Below are 22,495 nucleotides of genomic sequence, written 5' to 3' on the forward strand. Positions count from 1 at the left end.
ATGAGGAAATATATTAGGGAAAGGTTGTTCAGCCATTGAGTGTCATTTTTAATAAAAACGGCATTTCTATTTAATCAACAGACATGTCAGAAAATCATTGCCTAAGTCGATGGATACTACAAACCGGCCAATGCTCTCTGCAGTAGCTGTGCTCTCGTGGACAAACTGGAAGCTCTGGGTCATGTTCATTCACATGGAATACTATCGCATCCAAACGGTGGCGCAGGGCCATCAGGCATTAATGGCTTATTTCCACTAAATCGAATCATCCATCTGCTCCCCAGGTTCCCTAATTCAAAGCCAGGGTGTGGTACCCACCACTAGCACGTTTATTATTTGTGTGCTTATTTTAAAAGCGAGTCCAGCCAATAGGCCACGGGGTTGCAAGTACTAAATAAGGCCCCAGGGCAAAATGGTGAAAAGAGAATGGGGTGGGGGGGAGGGGAGCGGGGGTGCGAGGGGAAATGGAGAAGGGCAACCTCCTCCGGGCTTCTCCCGCTTCCTCTCCCCAGAGTACATCGACCTCCATCTCCCTCCCTTCGGTACCCAGGCCTCGCCTTGGCCCTGACGGGGTTTGCTGCGGGTGCGCGGTGCAGGCCCGGTCTGGGGCGGCGGGAGACGGACCCCTCCCATACAGAAGCCCCTTACCAGGGAAGAGGACGCGAGACGGTGGCAGCGGGCCCGAGGGCGTCCGTAAGTCGGTCCGCCGCCCCCTCGTTCTCCGGGCTTGAGCCTGGCTTCGAAGCGCAGCACTGCGAGCGGTGGCCCAAACTTCCCCAGCTCCCAGACGGCCGCCACCTCTTAGCCCACCCAGCTGTGCGCTTCAACCCGGCTGATGAGCCTCGCCAGAACCGCCCCCGGGGCGTTGCAAGACGCACAGGGCGGGACGCGGAGCGGGCGCGGGGCGGGGCAGGGCGCAGGCCGGGGCGGGGCCGGGGCGGAGCTGAAGTGGGCGCCGGCGTGGGGCTGCCGCACGTGGGAGGGTTCAGGCGGAGCTCGCTGCCGCCGCCGCTCTTGCCTCTTCTGCTAGGCCGCCGCGCGGCTTCCCGGCGTCCCGAATCCCTCACCCCCAAAGCGGAGGACAGCGCGCCCTCAGCCGCCGTCGCCTTTCGGCGCTCCCATGATCGCCCAGTGCTTTTCGGCTGTGCGAAGCCTCCACAGGTACCTCCCGTGCGCGGGTTAACCTTGACCTTGGGCAGAGCGGGGTCTTCTGCCCCGTCACTGCCAGGCGCCTCCTCCCAGCCTTTCCAGACAGCACCCCTCCGACGCTTCTGGAACCCTCCCCCCCCACAGTCCGCATGGTCTACCCCGAGGGACACCTGGCGCGGGAACTTGGGGCCACTTTTCCTTCATCCGCTCCCTTGAGAGGGCGTCCATTCCCCTTTGTTTGGGACTGCCTCAGCTGAAAGCAGTGAGACTGGTCCCAGGCCCAGCCCAAAACGAATGGCAGAAAGATGGTCGGGATAAGAAAATCATTTGACTTTCGTCCCCATCCAGAACTGCAGACCTGTCGTTAACAGTGCCAGCAGCTGTAGACTCGAATAACAATTCTCATTTACCCCTCATGCACATCGTTAGCATACACATCGTTTAACACTCGCACAAGATGAAGCCGCTATGATTTTGCTGCTTATTTCCGTCCATGCTTTCTAATTTCCTTTTTATTTACTTCCCATAAAACATTCGGCCTCTGGCCGGGGCTAATTGAGTTGGCCCCAAATGGAGGAAATGATTGCTTGGACACGGTTTGGTGCAGCCCCAGCTGCTGTTTTAGACTGCTTCCTTAGCGCCCTCGCCACACCCCTGTGCCATAGACCAGTAGCAAGATGGTGAGAGAATTAAATTCTTTGCACGGATGCGCTGGATGGAATGGTTTTCAGAAACAATGCCACTACCACCCGCATTCCCAAATCTAGCTTTGAACCGAAAATCTGAATGAAGAACCAACAGAAAAAGGGAAATGTGTTTTTCTTGCTAGATCCTTATAAAACCACTTTAGAACCTAGCAATCAGCCTGTAAGCTTTTTATCAGTTTTCTGTTGTACGTTGCCACTCATCTGTGTGGAGCTTTAGGCTGCTCAGTCCTTATAGTTTGGGCGCATCTGGGGACAGTAGTGATCATAAAGAGTTAATGTGATGATTTTGACCATATTTCAGACTGTCCTTTTAGTCTGCAGGCTGCAAGTGGTATAGCTCTCAAATGAAGCTATACCAACAAATGAAGAAATACATATCTTCCTTTAACGCAGGTGTGAGAAGAGAGAATAAATTTCATATATGACAGTAGTTCTCAAACTTTTTGGTCTCAGGACCTCTTTACCACTCAAAAATTGCTGAGGACCTAAGAGCTTCTGTTTATGTGGGTTATATCTTTCCATATTTACCATATTAGAAATGAAACCGGGGAGATTTTTTAAGTATTTATTAGTTTATTTTTAAAACAGTAATAAATTCATTACATGCATAAATAACATTTTTAACAAAAAATAACTATTTTCCAAAACATCTCCAAAAAAATCAGTGAGAAGAGTGATATTGTGGCTTTTTTTCCTTTGGGTTTTTTTTTTTAATTGTGGTAAAATATACATAAAATTTACCATTTTAATCTTTTTTTTTTTTTTAACACTATTTTATTTATTTATGGCTGTGTTGGGTCTTCGCTTCTGTGCGAGGGCCTTCTCTAGTTGTGGCAAGTGGGGGCCACTCTTCATCGCGGTGCGCGGGGCCTCTCATTATCGTGGCCTCTCCAGACGCGCAGGCTCAGCAATTGTGGCGCACGGGCCCAGTTGCTCCGCGGCATGTGGGATCCTCCCAGACCAGGGCTCGAACCCGTGTCCCCTGCATTGGCAGGCAGACTCTCAACCACTGCGCCACCAGGGAAGCCCCCATTTTAATCATTTTTAAGTGCACAATTCAGTGGCATTAAGTACATTCACATTGTTATGTAATCATTACCACTATCCATCTCCAGAACTTTTTCATCATCCCAAACTGAAACTTCTCATTATCCCCTCTTCCAGTACTTGGTAACCACTATTCTTTCTGTCTCTTTGAATTTGACTACTTTAGGTACTTCATACTAGGGGAATCTTACAATATCCGTTCTTCTGCGACTGGCTTATTTCACTTAGCATAATGTCTTTAAGCTTCATCCATGTTGTAGCATGTGTCAGAATTTCCTTCTTTTTTAAGGCTGAGTAGTATTCTGTTGTATGGATATACCCCATTTTATTTGTCCACTCATTCATCCATGGACTTTGGGTGTTTCCACCTTTTGGCTACTTTGAGTAATGCTGCTATGATCATTGGCATGCACATTTCTGTTTAAGTCTCTAATTTCAATTCTCTGGGATAGGTACCTAGAAGGGGGATTACTGGATCACATGATAATTCTTTGTTTAATTTTTGAGGAACCACCTTACTGTTTTCCACAGCAGCTGTACCATTTTACACTCTATTGGCAAAGCACAAGAGTTCCAGTCTTTCCACATTTTCATCAACACTTGTTTTATTTATTTATTTATTTTTAAATAAGAACCATCCTAGGAGTGACATTGTTTTGTGTTTTTGCAAAACAAATGTGTGACTTAATAGAAGGTAGCTGGATTCTTACATCTGCTTCCGTGTTTATTCTGTTGCACTGGTTCGTTTTGGTTTAAGAAGATGAAGAAAATCCCACCTGTCATATAGTTGGAAAAAGAAAAGTATTTTAATTTTAATAGACTTTTTAGATAATCATGGGTATTCTTTGATATCACATCAAAGTTTGACAAGGGGTAGTTTTTTTAAGAATGGTTGCAATGTGAAATATGAAACTATCAACGTACTTTTTCTTACTGTTACGTTAAAATCCATAGGCTGTCTTACACTTGGAATGAGTCTTATCTATGCATGATTTTGTAATATCAGACACTATTCATTTGGAAAATAGTGGCTCACTGTGTTATACATAGCTTCCTAATGTTGACATATTTTACATTATCAAATAATCATATTCCTTAATATCATCATCCCATCATAAAAGTCTTCAAATACTAGAAAGCTGGCAAGCTCATGGTGGCAGATACAATTTTTCAAAATTCTGATTTTCATTTGAAAGCTGAAATTTTATCATCGGTAACAAATACTATCAGTTGTTTTCCTTGAAGTGACAGCCTTACTATGTTCCTTTTTTGAGAGGATTTCTGCGAAACACTTAAGTCTGAGTAACCATGGTTTGTCTGTCAGTCATTTTTTCAAGTATAAATGGTGTTCCATGAGAAAAGCAGCTATTTCTGTTCACAATTCAGTCAATTGCACAAGTGCTTTTAATTTGCACAACCAAATCCTCTGGACTACCATTGTACTCAGGTATGCAGCCAGTGCACTTTATGCCTACTTTGCCACACATATATTTAATGGTTGAGATTTAATAAAATTAATAATTTTTACTATCTCATCAAGGACATTCTAAAGTGAAATTCACATTGTTTTTAGCATGAGGGAGTGACAGTGAAGAATATAATGACTACTAAGACAGTTTGGTGCCATTGCCTTGATTTGTTCTAAGGTGCCAACAATTTTATCTACCATTGCTTTTCACCATCAGTGCAGACGTCAACCAAGTGAAAAAGGTAAATAGTGTCTTAGTATTTTTATGAAATACTTTCAACCTCACATACTCCTTGAAATGGTCTCAAGAACCACTCCCCATGGGATTGCAGACCACATTTTGAGAACCACTGGTATGTGTTATGCATATTCTTTGTTTATGCATGGAAGAAAATAAATGTAAAAAGCCGTACAATTATTACTTTTTTAGAAGCTAGCAATCTACCGTAAATATATTAACTATTTTGTTACTTAAGGGCATATATTGCAGTTAATCAACATACTCTACAGTAGTAGTAGTCATCCACCCATGGTTCTTGTGAGTGACTTAATCGCAGAATCTCTGTTTCAAAATCTGTATCTTCCTAAAGGAGTCAGTACTTGACCGACCACATGGAAGGCCCTCTATGTACTCCCGATTGTTTTCCTATTTCCTTTGACACTTGGGAATTCATTTTAGTGTTATATGAGTAACTAGGTTTTTACTCAACTGGCTTATGATTTCTCTTGCGTTTTCCTGTTGTTATAGTTGCTATATACCCGTTTCCCAAAGCCAGCTTTGCAGCCAGGATCATTGATGGGGGTATTTAGCCAATTTCTTGAGAACAAGTAGACTGGGGATCTGGAGATTGAATTGTAGTTGCTGTTCAACTAACCTTGTGACCTTAATTAAATCACCCAATTTCCCGGATTTCTCTTGAATTCCTTATTTTGTAAAATGAAAAGGACTAGATTAAATGACATCGAAGATTTCTTTCAACTCTTATTGCCATAACGATTAAACCAAAAGAATTTCCCCTCCTAGAGGCCAGATTGCAGAGCATGTGAGCCAAGCAAAATCTGATGTACATTATGGAGTAAGGGATGGATGGCATGGTCAAAAAAATGAGAGAAGTGATTTAACAGTACTTAGTCCAAATTATAGCTATAATAGCCCTAGTTTACTCTTTCAATTAAAAAAAAGCAACTTGGTTTGTGAAATTATGAGAGCAATGCATGTTCCTTGTAGAAAACTTAGAAAATATTGATAAGCAAAAGAAAATATACACAATCCACCCATCCAGAAGAACCAATTATTAATAGCTTCCAAAATCTTTCCCGTGTAGAGACATATTTTTTAACAAATATGAGATTATATAATACTTATTCTATTATAGTTTTTTTGTAATACAAACATCATTCCATAATGTAAACACCTATAATGTAGTCCATTTGGGGATGTATGATAATCCAGTTAATCTCTACTTTTGGATATATCAACTATTTCCAACTTCATGCTATGAGTAACAGTGCTTAGATAAACATTCTAGCTATCAAGTTTTTTCCTAAGTCCTTAATTATTTCCATAGTATGAGTCCTTAGCAATGGAATTTGTACATCAGATGGTATGTGTATCTTTCAGGCTTTTGGTACTTACTACATATTCTCCTCCAAAATGTTTCTACCAAATTATGCTTATACCAGCAGAATATGCGATGTTACTTTCCTACACCTTTACCAACACTGAGCATTTTAATATTTTTTATCCTTACCAATTTGATAAGTGGAAACTTCTCTTATAATAAAAGTTGTTTGTTGTCTGATGTGAGAATTTATTCATATGGGAAGTCTTAGACAAGTTAAATTACAGTCATTCATAAATTTAGCAATATTTATATATCTGACTGTAATTAAATAAAATTGAAATTCTTACCCCAAATCCAATAGATATATGCCCCCAATTTTTAGAGCAATGGTGCTAGAAAAAGAAAAATCGACTAATAAAGAAAAGGTTTTAGGTACATTATCAAAAGCTAGACTGAGATTGTTTATAAAAATGGATTTTTAAAAGTTGTAAAGGAGGATTTATTTTTATTATTGTTGTTGTTCTGTCACCTCTTTCATTAAGACAAAGCACAGAACTTCCATGAGGCACCTAGATTAAAATCTGAAGAACCAAGGAAATTGATGTTTACTGGGTACATATGTATATGCCAAGCTCTGCATTAGGAAGGCATGTAGCCCAGTAGTCTAGACTAGTCTAGACAGGCTATAGTAATCTGGAGCCAGTTTGCCTAAATTTGTATTCTGGCTCTGCCACTGACTAGCACTGTGATCTCAGGCAAAGTTACTTAACTTCTCTGTGTCTGTTTCCTCATCCATAAATTGGGAATTGATTGGCTGATTTCTTCACTCACCACATATTTATTGAGCATCTATTATGTGCCAAACTGTATTCTAGTCTAGGGATACAGCACTGAATAAAGCAGCCGAAAATCCCTGTGTCCGTACCTTCGCAGAAGAGACAGCTAAGGGAAATATAGAGTATGTTAAATGGGGAAATGTGCTAAGAGCAAAAGTAACGCAGCAAAGGGGGTTACCCAGTATGTATTGGTGGGAACAACATTATAGATTTGACAGGAAAGGGCTCCCTGAGAAGGTGATCCTGTGCCTCAAATAGACTGGGAGATGAGACAAGAGAGGGGAAAATTATACTCACCTGTACTAGAAAACCTAGTTCTCCCTTCCCCTGTGAGTCTCCTTTACTACTCACACAGAACACTTCACTTCTGACACTTCTGATCACCAAATGTGTTGGAGGTGTTTCACCACAACAAGCAATTCTCTGCAACACCAACTGGGTGTCCAGTAATTTAACTCAAATCTGCCACTTTCTACCTGGAGATAGCATCAGATCCCACAGCTTGAGGACTCAGTCCCACAAGACTGCCCCCACCCGACTCAGACCCCAGTTGTAAGTCCCTGTTGTCACGTGAGATTTACAGTCCTGTAAACTGTAAATCTGAGGTTCCTGCAACCTTCTCTATGGGTTTGATTAATTTGCTAGAGCAGTTCACAGAGCTCAGGGAAACACTTACTTACATTAAAAAAAATTTTTTTTAATTAATTAATTAATTAATAAATTTGGCTGCGTTGGGTCTTCGTTGCTGCGTGTGGGCTTTCTCTGGTTGTGGCGAGTGGGGGCTGCTCTTCGTTGTGGTGTGTGGGCTTCTCATTGTGGTGGCTTCTCGTGGAGCACGGGCTCTAGGCACGCGGGCTTCAGTAGTTGTGGAATGCGGGCTTCAGTAGTTGTGGTGCGCGGGCTCAGTAGTTGTGGCTCGCGGGCTCTAGAGCGCAGGCTCAGTAGTTGTGGCGCACGGGTTTAGTTGCTCCGCAGCATGTGGGATCTTCCCGGACCAGGGCTCGAACCCGTGTCCCCTGCATTGGCAGGCGGATTCTTAACCACTGTGCCACCAGGGAAGCCCAACACTTACTTAACATTTACCAGTTTATTAAAGGATATTATAAGGATACAGGTGAGCAGCCAGATGAAGAGATACATAGGGCAAGGTCTTAGAGGATCCTGAGTGCAGGAGCTTCTGTCCCCTTGGAGTTGGGGTGTGTCACCCTCCCAGTGTGGATGTGTTCTTTGAACTGGAAGCTCTCTGAAGGGATTTTATGGCCGCTTCATCAGGTAGGCATGATCAATCATTAACTCCATTTTCAGTCCTTCTCCCTTCTCAAGAGAATGGGGGGTAAGGCTGAAAATTCCAAGCTTTTAATCATAGCTTGGTCTTTCTAGTGACCAGCCCTCATCCAGGAGCCCACCCAGACTCACCTCATGAGAACAAAAGACAGTCCTATCACCCAGGAAACTATAAGGGTTTCAGGAGCCCTGTGTCAGGAACCAGGGTCAGAGACCAAATATTAGAACAAAAGATGCTCTTATCACTTAGGAAATTACAAGGGTTTTAGGAGTGCTGTGCCAGGAACCAGGGGCAGAGAACAATATGTAATATATTTTCTGTTAACTCACATCACCTTTTTAAGATTGAGACATAATAAATATAGAGCACTTAGAGCATTGCCTGGCTAAATCCATTACTATTGCCACAGTAACGCCGTATAACAAACTAAATCTCTGTTGGAGTACAATGATAAATGTTTATTTTTGCTGACAAATCTACATGTTTGTTGGGCATTTTTTTTGGTCTTGACTGGGCTCATTCTGCACCTCCAATCACCCATGGGTTGTGTAGGAAGCTCTGATGATCTTGGCTGAGCTCTCTTACATGTTTGGGGATCTAGGATGGCCAAAGCTGCAGCCACTTGGCTCTCTTTCACATTATCTCCCATCGTACAGGAGGTTAAGTGGTTTGCTGTCATGGCAGGGCAGGGTTCCATGAGCGTGGGATTGTAAAAAGACCTCCTGAGGCCTAGGCTTAGAACTGGAAGGCCGTCAGCTCTGCCACATTTTACTGGACTGGCCAAAGCAAGTCATAAGGCCAGCCCAGATTCAAGAAATGGGGAAATAGACCCTGTCTTTTGATGGAAGGGAACAGCAAACTCAAATTATAGGAAGACATAGATACATAGAGGGGTGGAGGCCATTTTAGTGATTAGTCTGCCACATTGGCACATAAAAGCTCAATAAATATTAGCTATTATTTTTACATTTGTGAATTGCCTAGTTGTATTTTGGGGTTTTCAGATTGAGATTATTAATTTGTAAGAGCCCTTCATAGATGTTGCAGACTTTTCTTGTCTTTGAAATTTGGGGTAGATTGTTATTGCTTTTTGCTTTTTTGCCCTACAGAAGTTTAAATTTTTACTGTAATAAGGCATATCAGTCTTTTTTCCTTTATGACTTCTGCCTTTGGTGTCATGCCTAGAAAGCCCTTTCCTACCCCAGGATTATAAATTTTTTAAATCACCTACATTTCTTCTAGTACTCTTATGTTTCATTTTTCACAGTTAAACCCTTTCTCTATCATGAAGACTGACATTTTTTTGAAAGACATTTTCTTATTATTAAGTGAAACAAAAGGAAATCAACACAGAAACTGCAGTAAGTATAAGAGAAAGTCCAGCTTACAAAATATGGGTTTCTGACTTACCATAGCTTATTTTGGAAGACCCTGTCCTTTTCCACCTACTCTGAGATTATCTATACCTCCTGCTTAGCATTCGAAAGGGCACCCTCTTATTTCTCAGCCACACTTAGCTGGTATCTTTGATACCTAATCTTATTTGCTGTCAAGACCAAGAGAAAATTCTTTTTCTACCTCACATCGTAGACAGGGTTGTAGGGACTGAAACAGTCATAGCTCTCAGTTGACGCCTGCTTGCCACAAAGCATGACATATATACTATAAGGCTACATTGTTAGATCTTATTCTAACACTGAAAATTATATATTTATACAGCTTTCACATCCTCATAGGAATTTTCTGCCAAGACACAACATAAAGAAACACAAATTATTTATGCAAACGAGAAGAAAATGAATGATAGTAGATTCCAACTACCAGTTGGACAGCTTTTTTGAAGGTCTCATATTCAGTCACTTTTTCATTTTACAAATATTTACTGAGCATCTGTTATGTTATTGTTTAATCTCAGCACCACCTTATCCTAAACTATACAGCATTCCCTTGTAAATCCTCTCTTTTGCCATTGTCCTCTGTCTCAGTGAATGTCACCAGTTACCCAAGTCAAAAGCCTTGGAGCTGTTCCTGGCCTTCTTCTCTCTGTAACTTTTCCGTCAACTCCCAAGTCTTCAAATTCTTTCTCTTTTCTCTATTCGAGGTACCACTGCTATAATCCAAATCGTCATCATCAGTCGCAGCCTCAATTTTTGCTTCCTACTAATATACTTTCCTTATGAAAACAGAGATCCTTATGAAACGCAAATGTGATGTGCCACACTTCAGTTTAAAATTCTTCTTTTGATTGCCATGAATCTTAGGATAAAATCAAAACTCTTTCATATGGTTTATAAAGCCCTATACAGTCTGACCATGACTTAACTCTCCCGGCTTCTCTTACTCAACGTTTCAGCCAGAGAATTCATATCCTCATCTCCTGGCATTAAATTAACACATGTTAATATCTTATTCGGAGTATGCTTCTCTTCCCCTACCTTTCCACCTTTCCTAATACTTGTCATTCATCTTAAAACTTATTATAAAATATTATACATAAAATGTAATAGATATATATGTAGTTAAAAGAATGAGAAAAGGTATATATATCTAAAAAGATATTTCTGGCATCTTTGAAGGCTCTTCTGTGCCCCTCTCCAACCATATCTCTTCTCCTTATCCCAGAGAGATAACCACTGTCCTGAATTTACATTTATTGTCCTCTTGCTTTTCTTTAAAATGTTATCACAAATATATGTTTCCCTAAGCAATATATGGTTTAGTTTCACACGATGGAACTAGTTTGACATGGCTGTGGTTCATTTTTTTGGTTGTTAGATCTTTCCTTGTGTGACCATTCCAAAATTTATTATCCATTTTCTTGTCAGTGGGTTGTTCCCAGTTATTTGCTATTATAAGCAATACTGCTATGAATATTCTTGTATTTTCTCCTGATACATATGTGCAAGGGGAAGACCTAAGAAAAATTGCTGGGTTTGTAGGACATATGTACATTCTCAACTTTACCAAATGATGTCCAATTCTTTTCCAAAGTGGTGATGCTAATTTACTCCCTCTCGCTGTATATCCTTCATGAGTAGCCATTGATCCTCCATCCTTAGCAATTCTTGGTGTTGTCAGACCTTTTACCAATCCAAGGTTGTAAAATGGTATCTCTTGGTTTTTTATGTATTGCTGTGTTTACTAATGCGTTTGAGCTGTTTTCATGTTTATGAAAGGCCTAGATTTGACATTTTTATATTGACAATGACAGTATAACTTCTAGTAGGAAGTAAATGTTTCAAACCCTATATGAAATAGCTCATTGTGAATTTCTTTATGCAAAAAAAAAAAGTTGCAAGAGGAAATTTATGTCTAAGTATTAATTTAGGTGTAGTCGTGTAATAAAAAATTACAGAGTAGAGTAATACACAGTAGGAAGCTAACCTAACCAACAGACTCATAGGAATTTTGAGTATATACTAGGTGGTATGAGGCAGAAGAGAAGCCATATGTTAAAAGACATGATCTTTGTCATATTCCCTTGTCACCACTGGGGGCATTCAAATAGTGACTTGGTGCCTTACAGACCAGTTGGTGGATCTGTAGATTAATAGTCTAATTAATGAATACTCTGTATATTAATATACATTAATATATTAATAGCAAAGCTCATTCTACATTGTCAACCTGGATATGAAAGAAGTTGAAAGAGGTGCTAGTTTCTGAAGTACTGGGTCAGAAGCAACCAAGCTGAGAAGTAACAGAAGTTGAACTTCTCATGAGTGGGTCTGGGGTCAGCCCAGGGCAGAGAAACCAGACTCTTTGGACTTGTATGACCTGGGAGTTACTTGGCACTGGAAAAACACATGACATTAAGCAGAGCATAATCCTGAGAAAAGCCAAAATACTTAACTTGTTGTTCAGACCAGGAAGGTAATGACATGCAGCTTGCCCTACTTGGTGGAAGAAGTACCCAGGAGAACCCAAAAGAGTCATGATGGTGGATTCATATACTGGAACATATCTCATTTCTGTTCTATTAGATCTAGACCCTGTGCTATAAGTACCATACTCCCATAACTGCACAGAAGAAACTGAAGGGAAATAAAAACAAGAAAAACTTGCTTAGAATGGCAAAAAGGACCCAAGGCTGCTCAGTAAGGTGTATAACAGCTCATTAAAAATGTTTTTAATGCCACTGAAAAATTGTAAAGTTACAGAAATGACAGATAGTAGAATGTGGTTGATTGAAACCTATACATAACTTTCAAATCTTCATTCACTCATGTCACAAATATTAACTGAATGCAGTTAATGTTACGGAAAATCCCGAACGAACTTTTTGGCCAGCCCAATATTTGCTCGTTGAAATTTACTTTATACTCCCCCTCTTTACCATAATTAATTTGTGATTGCTTACCTTAAAAATACACCTTAAGATTAATAAAGGGAAAAGAATGTTAGGCAAAAAATTTTTTTAAACATTAGAGTCAGTCTAATTCTTTTAACTGGGCTCAGAACTGTTAACTTTCTGGCAGTAAAGGCAAAAGGAAAACATACCGTTAAAAGTTATCAGAAACAGAGTTTTTCCTGGTACTGTTCGTGAGATAAATTTATCATGTGGGTTATATAGGGGAAGTTGAGTGAATGCAATGAATAATAGCCTCAAGAATACTTACATAGTAAATGCATCAGTAGACTTTGTATGGGCAATTTCTTATTCTGATCTTTCTTAAAAGGCCAAGGCAGTACCGGCTAGTAAGGGTGATAAGGCACATACATAAATAATTAGAATACAAGATGGAGGGTGATATGTACCACAGAGAGTAATAGAGAAATTGATATGGGAGTTCAGAGGAAGGAGAGATTATTTTCAGGATAAAAGGAAGCGGCAAGGTCATAATTGGTCCTGGAAGGGTGGTAGGATTTGGATGTGTGAAGACCAGGGGAGGGAGTTCTCTTCCCTTCAGACTGTTTACCTGAATTTAGAAATAGGCACATTGAGTAAGTTGAGTGTCCAAGGCAAACATGGTAAAAACTAATGAAATGACTCCAAGGAAGAGAATGTGCTACACCTTAAACTTATACAATGTTATATGGGAATTATAGCTCAATAAAGCTGGAAAAAGAACAAAGCTCAGTATGTAGAGATTTACACCAAAAAAAAAGAAACAAAAGGGAAAGAGAATGTGCAGGGACTTCCCTGGCAGTCCAGTGGTTAAGATTTCACCTTCCAATGCAGGGGGTGCAGGTTCGATCCCTGGTAAGGGAGCTAAGATCCCACATGCCTCAGGGCCAAAGAACCAAAACATAAAACAGAAGCAGTATTGTAACGAATTCAATAAAGACTTTAAAAATGGTCCACGTCAAAAAAAATCTTTAAAAAAAATACATTTAATAAAAAAGAGAGAATTTGCAAACCACGTGGCGTTGGAGGCAGACCTGGTTTCAAATGCTTGTGTAATCTCACTAAGCTTCAGTTTCTTCATCCCGAAAATAGAGATAACATTTACTACCTCTTACAGTTTTTGTAAGGAGTGCAGGAACCATCCTATGTGAGAACATCTAGCACAGTGCTTGATTCCAAGTGGGTACATAGTAACTTATAATTTGCTCCCTTCCATTCAAGGTAGAAGAAAATAGTTCTAAGGACTTGGATTTTTTTTTTTTTGGCTGTGTTAGGTCTTCGTTGCTGTGTGCGGGCTTTCTCTAGCTGCGGCGAGTGGAGGCTACTCTTCGTTGCAGTGCGCGGGCTTCTCACTGCAGTGGCTTCTCTTGTTGCGGAGTACAGGGTCTAGGCACGCGGGCTTCAGTAGTTGTAGCATACGGGCTCAGTAGTTGTGGCTCGCAGGTTCTAGAGTGGAGGCTCAGTAGTTGTGGCGCACGGGCTTAGTTGCTCCGCGGCATGTGGGATCTTCCCGGACCAGGGCTCGAACCCGTGTCCCCTGCATTGGCAGGCAGATTCTTAACCACTGCGCCACTAGGGAAGCCCTAAGGACTTGGATAATTAAGAACTGACTAGGGATCTTCTTCAACTTACAGTGGGGTTATGTCGCCGTGAACGCATCTTAAGTTGAAAAGTCAAAATACTTTTAATACACCTACCTACCAAACATCATAGCTTAGCCTAGCCTACATTAAATGTTCTCAGAGCACTTACATTAGCAAAAGCGTATTTTATAATAATGTGTTGAATGTCTCGTGTAATTTGTTGAATACGCTACTGAAAGTAAAACACAGAAATGTGTGGTTACAGAATAGTTGTATGCGTATTGGTTGTTTACCCTTATAATTGCATGGCAGACTGGAAGCTGTGGCCCACTGCCACTGCCCAGCATCATGACAGAGTATCGTCCCATGTATCTCTAGCCTGGGAAAAGATCAAAATTCAGAGTTTGAAGTATAGTTTCTACTGAATGCGTATCGCTTTCACAGCATCATGAAGTCAAAAATCTTAAGTCTAGCCACTGTAATTCAAGGACTGTCTATACTTGTGAATATTGAAAGTCACAAATGCTTTATCAGTCACTGGGGGGAGGATATAAATGACCTACTAATGAAATTAGTAGTGAAAAATTAAAGTTCCAGAGGATCTCAACTCACTATAACACCATTCTAATCGGGAGGAGATTCTTAATAGTATCAAATATGAAGTCTTATATTTAAGCTAAACACATCACCTGTCTGAGAGCAGGCTGATGTAAGAGCAGCACATGGGAAAAACTTAGAACCTTGAGTTGTTTTCGGTTTCAGTATGAATTAGCAGCTTGATGTGGCTGCCAAAGAACAAGAGAGGAAAGAGCCACTAATCAGATGACACTTTAAGTCTTGGGTGTTAGTTGCCGAATGCAGTGGATATTTTTCAGTCCTGACTTTGCTTGGTCTCCATGTAACATTTACACTGTTGACCACACATGATTTCTTGACTTCCAGAGAATCAAATTCCTAATTTTCCTTTATTACAAGCAATCCTCAAATTTCTTTCAAGCTTCCTTTTCCTGACACTTGCCTCTCAAGCCCTAGTTTTTCTCAAGTTTCTATTCTTAACTTCTACTGTAAATCTCTTTTTTTGTCTCCTTTCTTTGAGCAGACATACATTCTGGAGTCTCTCCCACACACCCTGCTGTCTGAAACCTTCCCTCAACCCACCTGATATGCACTTTTCCTTTCCATACTGTTCCAGACTTCCCCAGTGTTCTTATCTACATGCTGTCCTTAGATGCCCTGGTCCATTCTAAGAACTGTACATCTGAATACATCTACAGCTATGTCTCCCACCCAGAGCCCTCTCCTTGCCTTCAGGTTCATATATCCAACTGCCAGATCACCACAGTTTCATACCCTGGCGTATGTCATAAGCACTGAAAAAAATCAACATTTCCGAAACTTACCTAGTAGTGTTTCCCCAAACCTGACCTTGCTCTTGCATTTTCTATTTGCAAGGGTAAATGTGCTATGTTCATTTGCTACAGTCCCACCCACCAACCCACCCACCCAAACTGGAAACTATGACATCCCGTCTTTCACAAAGTCCTGCCAGTTTTACCTCTTGAATATTTCTTGAACCCATTGTTTCCTCTTCCACTCCCACTACCACTTTTTTTAAAAATATTTATTTATTTATTTGGCTGTGCCAGGTCTTAGTTGTGGCACGTGGGATCTTCGTTGCTGTGTGCGGGATCTTCGGGATCTTAGTTGCGGCATGTGGGCTCTTAGTTGCAGCATGCAGGCTCTTAGTTGCAGCATGCAGGATCTAGTTCCCTGACCAGGGATCAAACCCATCCCCCTGCATTGGGCGTGCAGAGTCTTAACCACTGGACCACCAGGGAAGGCCTCCTACTACCACTTTTAATTTAGTTGTTCATCTAAATTACTGAAGCCTCCTAACTGGCCTCCTTTGCCTCCTAAAACGGACCCTTCATACTTCCCACAGCTGCTAGAATACCTAGCTAAAATACAGATCTTGTACATGCACACCTGTGTTCACAGCAGCACTATTTATAATATCCAAGACATGGAAACAACCTAAATGTCCATCAACAGATGAATGGATAAAGAAGATATGGTACATATATGCAGTGGAATATTATTCAGCCATAAAAAAAGAATGAAGTAATGCCATTTGCAGCTACATGGATGGACCTAGAGATTATCATACCAAGCGAAAGTAAGTCAGAAAGAGAAAGACAAATACCATATGATATCACTTATATGTGAAATCTAAAATATGACACAAATGAACTTATCTACGAAACAGAAACAGACTCACATAGAGAACAAGCTTACGGTTGCCAAGGCGGAGGGGGGTGGGGGAGGGATGGATTGGGAGTTTGGGATTAGCAGATGCAAACTCTTCTATATAGAATGGATAAACAACAAGGTCCTGTTGTATAGCACAGGGAACTATATTCAATATCCTATAATAAACCATAATGAAAAAGAATATATATGTATAACTGAATAACTGTGCTGTATACCAGAAACTAACACAACATTGTAAATTAACTGTACTTCAATAAAAAAATAAATAAAATACAGATCTTACCTTCTCACTCAGGGCTTCGATACAAAGTTTAAGGTCTCCAGCATGACATAAATAAACCCATGGAATCTTGCCTATCAACCTCACCAGCCTCATCTTCCTCTGATTCCCATTTCTAACTTCCAAATTGGTTGTAATTCTTGCAATACACTATACCAGTGATTGAAAATAGGCCTTTGCTAATCCTGTCCTCTATTCCAGGCTTGCCCTTATGCTTCTTCACACACCACACCCCATCCTTCCCTGGATAATTCCTGTTGATGCCCCCTCCCCAAGAAGCTTGCTCTGACTTCCCAGTCTGTGTATTGTTTCTCTGTCCAACTGTAACATCTTGTATATAATTCTGTAATTGCATTTACATGATATTGTTGTTATCTGTGTCTGATACACATAATATCAATAAGTATCTGCTACATTCATTTTAGTATGTTTTTCTGCCATACTAGCCAGTAGGGTCCTTGAAGCCTTATTCATCTTTTATCTTCAGCAGCTAGCTCTGTGCTTACTTCCCCCCAGAGCTCCAAATGCATGCTCCACTTCTCTACTTGGATATCTTACTGACATTATAAACTCAGTATGTCTAAAATTGCATGCCTGTAAAGCTCCAATTTCCCCCAGTCTTCCCACTCTCTCCCCAAAAAAGAAAAAGAAGGAAACATTCTAATCTGCTTCTCCTCCTGAACCCTCTAGCTATCACTCACATCCATGCAAAGCCAAAAGTGGTCATCTTAGACTCCCTCTCTCCTCCCACCCTCGTCTCACCAAGTGTTGTGGGGCTGCTGTTGAAAGATTCAGTCTAGACCCTCCAGTTCTGAAACTCTGTTGTTCTGTTGGTAAGCAGCAGCTTGGCTTATGCGAAATAATATAACTTTTGGGGATTGAAAGAAGGAGCTTAGTAAATAGTTAAGATTTCAGACTCTGGAATAAGATTGCCTGGTTCACATCCCAGACCTGCCACTTACTTAGTTGTGTGACTCTGGCATGATTGTCAACCTTTCTCTGCCTCGGTTTCTTCATCTGTACAATGAGGATTAAATGAGATAATGCATTAAAAAAACAGCACAGTGCATGGACATAATTAGCACTTCATAAGTGCATAAGTGACTTTGTATTATATTCAAGTAGGTGCTTTTCTTTGCTTTCAGTGTGACTTCCAAACCTCAAGGACCTCAGGTTGGTAATTATTCATCCTTCATCTTTGTTAGGAAGTGTTTTTAAAACCTGCCTTTTATCTTTTATCGGTGAGGAAACTCTCTTCTCTGCTTTAAAGAATAGCCTTCTGATATACAGACAGTCAAAGAATTTGAAATCATTTTTACCATCTCGAAGTAAATTAAATACAAGGTGTCATTGTTATTTTCCTTTCTCACATAGTCTGTTGATTTACTTATTTCTCACATAAGTAAATGACAGTTGGCTTCTAAGGGTTGCTGGCCAGACCAGCAGGAGAATTGGGATATGGCATGGGTCAACACAGAGCCACATGGACCATGCCCTCTGATTATGTCTCTGTCTGTCTCAACAAGGACAGGAGAGAGTAAAGAAAAGTAGCAGGCACTGACAAGGTGTTAGGTTAATAACTGTGGGCAACTTGAAGAGAATGGCAGAACTGCCAAAGTGAATGGTGTGATTGGTGATTTAGTATTTAACAGCATTGACTCCAGGGCAAGACTGCCGGAGTTACCACTTATAGCTGTGTGACCTTGGATAAGTTATTTGACCTCTCTGTGCCTCAGTTTCATCATTTCTAGAAATGGAGATAAAATAGAGTCTCTGTCACAGTGTTGTTCAAAGGAATAAATGAGTTAGTATATGCAAAGCAGTGCCGGCTGTGTAAATGTTTGACACTGTTCTTATTGATGGTAGTGGCAGTGGCCAAACAGCAACTAGAAGCTTATTCATTAACTAGATGAAGTAGCAAGCCAGCCATCTGATAGCTATGTCCAAAGTTGTCAGCCTCAAGTTTTAGATACACTAGAAGGCAGTATCACTTTGAATCTTCTCTAATAATCCATTTATAATGTAACATTCACTGTATCTGCAGTGAAGTATAGTTAATTACTTGACTTAACATCACTGAGCTTCATCCTAAATTAAAGGATTTGAACCAGCTGGTTTCTTAGGCCCCTTCCAACTGTGAATTTATGAACCTTCATTTACTGGTCAAATATATTTTGTGCTGTAGTTTCTTCTAGCTTCTTCTTACGTGTGCTCTAGTTTTCCCTTAGGATTTGCTCCATTATTATCCCTTTTAATCTGCTTGTCAGCATGAGTATTGTTTTAATGTTGAGTTATTATGTTTTTCAAACCACATGTCTGAGGTTAGAATAGCAACTAGAGCTATTTTTAATTTAAAATTTTACTTTTTATTATGTAAATTTTCAGCCACAAATAGAAGTCATGAAATTAGTATAGCTTTAAAATTTTACTTTTTATTATGTAAATTTTCAGCCACAAATAGAAGTCATGAAATTAGTATAGCTTTAAAATTGTCAGCTCATGGCCAATCTCTTTTCATATACCTCTTCATCCTCCAATTATTTTTAAACGTATGCCCAACATTTTATTGATACTACTTTAATCATAAGTATTTCAGTATATAAATAGCTCTAAGAGATAAAATTTTTTTTCAAAAATAATCACAATACCATTGTCACATGTAAAAATAATAAACACCCATTTGTGGTTGAACCAGTCTTCAAAAATAAAAGCAAACTAGTTATTATCCAGGCCTAGGAAGAGGATTTAGGCATCATTATTCACTCAACAAAATACCCATGCATAGATGACCCAAAAAAAAAAAAAAAAAAAAAGAGGCTAAGTATTAAATAATGTACTGAGGAGAGAAGTCTCTCTCCTGAGTAATTTACTAAGCATTTCAATTCTGAAAATTATGCCCCAAACACCAATTAAATGTGCCAGAAGCAATTGATTCATCCGCCTAGAGAAAAATAAAAGTGGAATGTCTTTTTGAGTTGTGGTTTTCCACGTATGTAGGTACACCCTTTACTAATGAATTATTGAAGAAGTCTTGATTTCATTTGTGACACAGTACTTGATTTTAGATGCTCTGTGGTCTCAGGTGGCTTTTCTTAAGCCAGTTAAAGGATTTAAGAAAAGAAGTCTTTGCATGTTCATTTATTATAACTTTATTTAAAACCTGTAATTATTAAACCACTTGTCCTATACAAGTCAATTAGACTATTATCTTCTGTTTCTTATTTTCAGAACCTGAGATTTTTCTACTTCATTCTTTATAACTTAGTGATATGAACCTTTTGTAAAAGTTCCATTTATTTTTTTTTATAAATTTTTTTATTTTTATTTTTTTTTATTTTTGGCTGTGTTGGGTCTTTGTTGCTGCGCGCTGGCTTTCTCTAGTTGCGGTGAGTGAGGGCTACTCTTCGTTGTGGTGGGCGGGCTTCTCATTGCGGTGGCTTCTCTTGTTGCAGAGCACGGGCTCTAGGCGCGCGGGCTGCAGTAGTTGTGGCTCGCGGGCTTAGTTGCTCCGCCGCATGTGGGATCTTCCCGGACCACCAGGGCTCAAACCCATGGTCGAGCATTGGCAGGCGTATTCTTAACCACTGCACCACCAGGGAAGCCCTAAAAGTTCTATTTATTAAGAGTAGAAATATTACAAGCATTCATAGTGTCACACAGATTCACTATGTTATGAAGCGGAAACTAACACACCATTGTAAAGCAATTATACTCCAATAAAGATGTTTAAAAAAAAAAGACCTTAAGCAGTTTCTTTCTAACATTTTTTAATTTTTATTTCTATTTCTTGGAAAAGATGACTTTGAAGAGGCCCTTTTCATTTATTTACAATGAAATTTGGAAACAAGAACTTACTTCCATTACATTCCAAAATCCAAAATAAAATTGCCTTTTTTCCTTTTTTTAAATGGGTCACTAACATTTTAAGAAAGAGTTGAAAGTAAATCATTCATTCCTAAGGGAGCCTTTGTATAATATAATTAATTCTACTTTTAAGCCTCGTTGATATAGGAAATTGTACACAACTGAGAGTTTATGTGGTACTGTTTCCAAAATAGTATGTTTTCACTGTGTAAGACCAAGATTGGACCATTATTGTTGCACTGGTCACTTTAGTCATCCAATTTGAATGCTACATTTGTGAATACCAAAATGGGATGGCACAATAAAAGAAAATGGGTAATGCTTTTGGCTTTATCAGATGCTGGAGGCTACTCAGAATAAAGGCCACTGGAATGTCTGCATGTTTAGGATAGATCTGCTCTGTTCTCAGTATGTTTGTAGCTGAGTTCATGGTGTACATTTTTGTGAATGGCTGTTTATGGGCAGTGTACTGTGTAACTTTGGCAAGAGCACTTTGAAAGTTCAGTCTTTTCATAAGGTTTCTTTCTAGAGCTGCTAAACATTTTCTGCCCAATCTAAAAATTACTTTCCTATACCAGCAGGTGGAAGCAAGAGCAGTCAAATTGTAGTACTTTGCTTTCTAAGTGTACCAGCATGTCCTGTAGATAATCTATCCATGACTCAGAGTATCTTTGATATATCACTTTAATTACTTTTCTTTAACAACTTTATTGTCTTAGCACCTTCTCTTGATTGCTTTATCACCTTATTAGTGTCTGGGGCCGAAACTATTAGTCATTCTAAGACAGGCTAATTTAGATTTTTCATTGCTTTCTTATACTTGATTCAACAGGTACAACATATATGCTATGCGCTGATACATTCTTCCACATTTGCCAACAAGTAAAAAGATGACTAAGACATGGTCTGCATTCTCAAAGAGCTTACTTTCTAGTGGAATGAGAAGGAGAATGTCTTCTTCATTCTTCCCCTGACCTGGGAGAACAGATCATTCAGCCTTCCTAGTGTATCTCCAAGTAACCTGTGGCTGGCATTCAGTATTCACGGAAATTTTAATTCATTCAACAGATATTTACTGGGTACCAAGTACTATGTAGGGGCTTAATTACTAAACTTGTGCTTTTTTCCTAACAGAGTTTTTTTGTTTTTTTTTTTTAAATAAAGGACCAATTTTTTTTTAAATTATTTATTTATTTATTTTTATTTTTGGCTGTGTTGGGTCTTCGTTTCTGTGTGAGGGCTTTCTCCAGTTGCAGCAAGCGGGGGCCACTCTTCATCACGGTGCGCGGGCCTCTCACTATCGCACCCTCTCTTGTTGTGGAGCACAGGCCCCAGACGCGCAGGCTCAGTAGTTGTGGCTCACGGGCCCAGTTGCTCCGCGGCATGTGGGATCTTCCCAGACCAGGGCTCAAACCTGTGTCCCCTGCATTGGCAGGCAGATTCTCAACCACTGCGCCACCATAAAAAGACCGAAATGCTCTTCAGGAGAAGTATCATTCATTTTAAAATTTTTCAATTCATATTATATAGATCAGGTTGACATATGGACACTAAAACATTGAACTTAAGGATTTAAAAGTAGTTAATGTGAGGGACATTTCCTGGAATATACTTAGAAGACCTTCCACAAACGCTAGTCAAAATAAAATTAAAGTAAGCTATTCTAGATCAATTCTGTTAGCTGTTTACTGACAGCTAATAATAGTAGTAGTAATAATAATAATAATAATAAAGTACTTTATACAAAGAATATAAAAGAAAGAGGAGAACCAAGTTTTAAGGTTGTGTGTGTGTGCAGAGTGAGAGAAATATAAGAACCTCCCCAACGTAGAGTTACTTGCTCTGTCTTCTAAACTCCCCATTGCTTTATTCATGTAAAATTTGCTGCCTGGGGCTTCCCTGGTGGCACAGTGGTTAAGAATCCATCTGCCAATGCAGGGGACACGGGTTCGAGCCCTGGTCGTGGAAGATCCCACATGCTGTGGAACAACTAAGCCCGTGCACCACAACTACTGAACCTGCGCTCTAGAGCCCATGATACACAACTTCTCAGCCCTTGCGCCACAACTACTGAAGCCCGTGCACCTAGAGC

At 40.0% G+C, this 22,495-nt stretch overlaps 2 protein-coding genes across 5 annotated transcripts in view; one reads left to right on the forward strand and one right to left on the reverse strand.

The window, feature by feature from the left end:
- SGTB (small glutamine rich tetratricopeptide repeat co-chaperone beta) overlaps positions 1 to 833 on the reverse strand; it is a 48,301-nt gene extending 47,468 nt beyond the window's left edge. For all 3 annotated transcript variants that reach the window (XM_059916487.1, XM_059916486.1, XM_059916484.1), the window contains exon 1: positions 649 to 833. The gene's annotated coding sequence lies outside the window, so the exon portion shown is untranslated. The remainder of the gene's footprint in view (positions 1 to 648) is intronic.
- A 135-nt stretch (positions 834 to 968) lies between these two features.
- The window catches only part of NLN (neurolysin), a 97,662-nt gene continuing 76,135 nt past the window's right edge, over positions 969 to 22,495 (forward strand). For both annotated transcript variants that reach the window (XM_059916488.1, XM_059916489.1), the window contains exon 1: positions 969 to 1,161. In XM_059916488.1, coding sequence (XP_059772471.1) covers positions 1,121 to 1,161 — 41 coding nt within the window. In that variant the 5' untranslated portion in view covers positions 969 to 1,120. The remainder of the gene's footprint in view (positions 1,162 to 22,495) is intronic.

Source organism: Balaenoptera ricei, chromosome 3 (assembly GCF_028023285.1).
Source record: "Balaenoptera ricei isolate mBalRic1 chromosome 3, mBalRic1.hap2, whole genome shotgun sequence".
NCBI classification, from domain to species: Eukaryota; Metazoa; Chordata; class Mammalia; order Artiodactyla; family Balaenopteridae; genus Balaenoptera; species Balaenoptera ricei.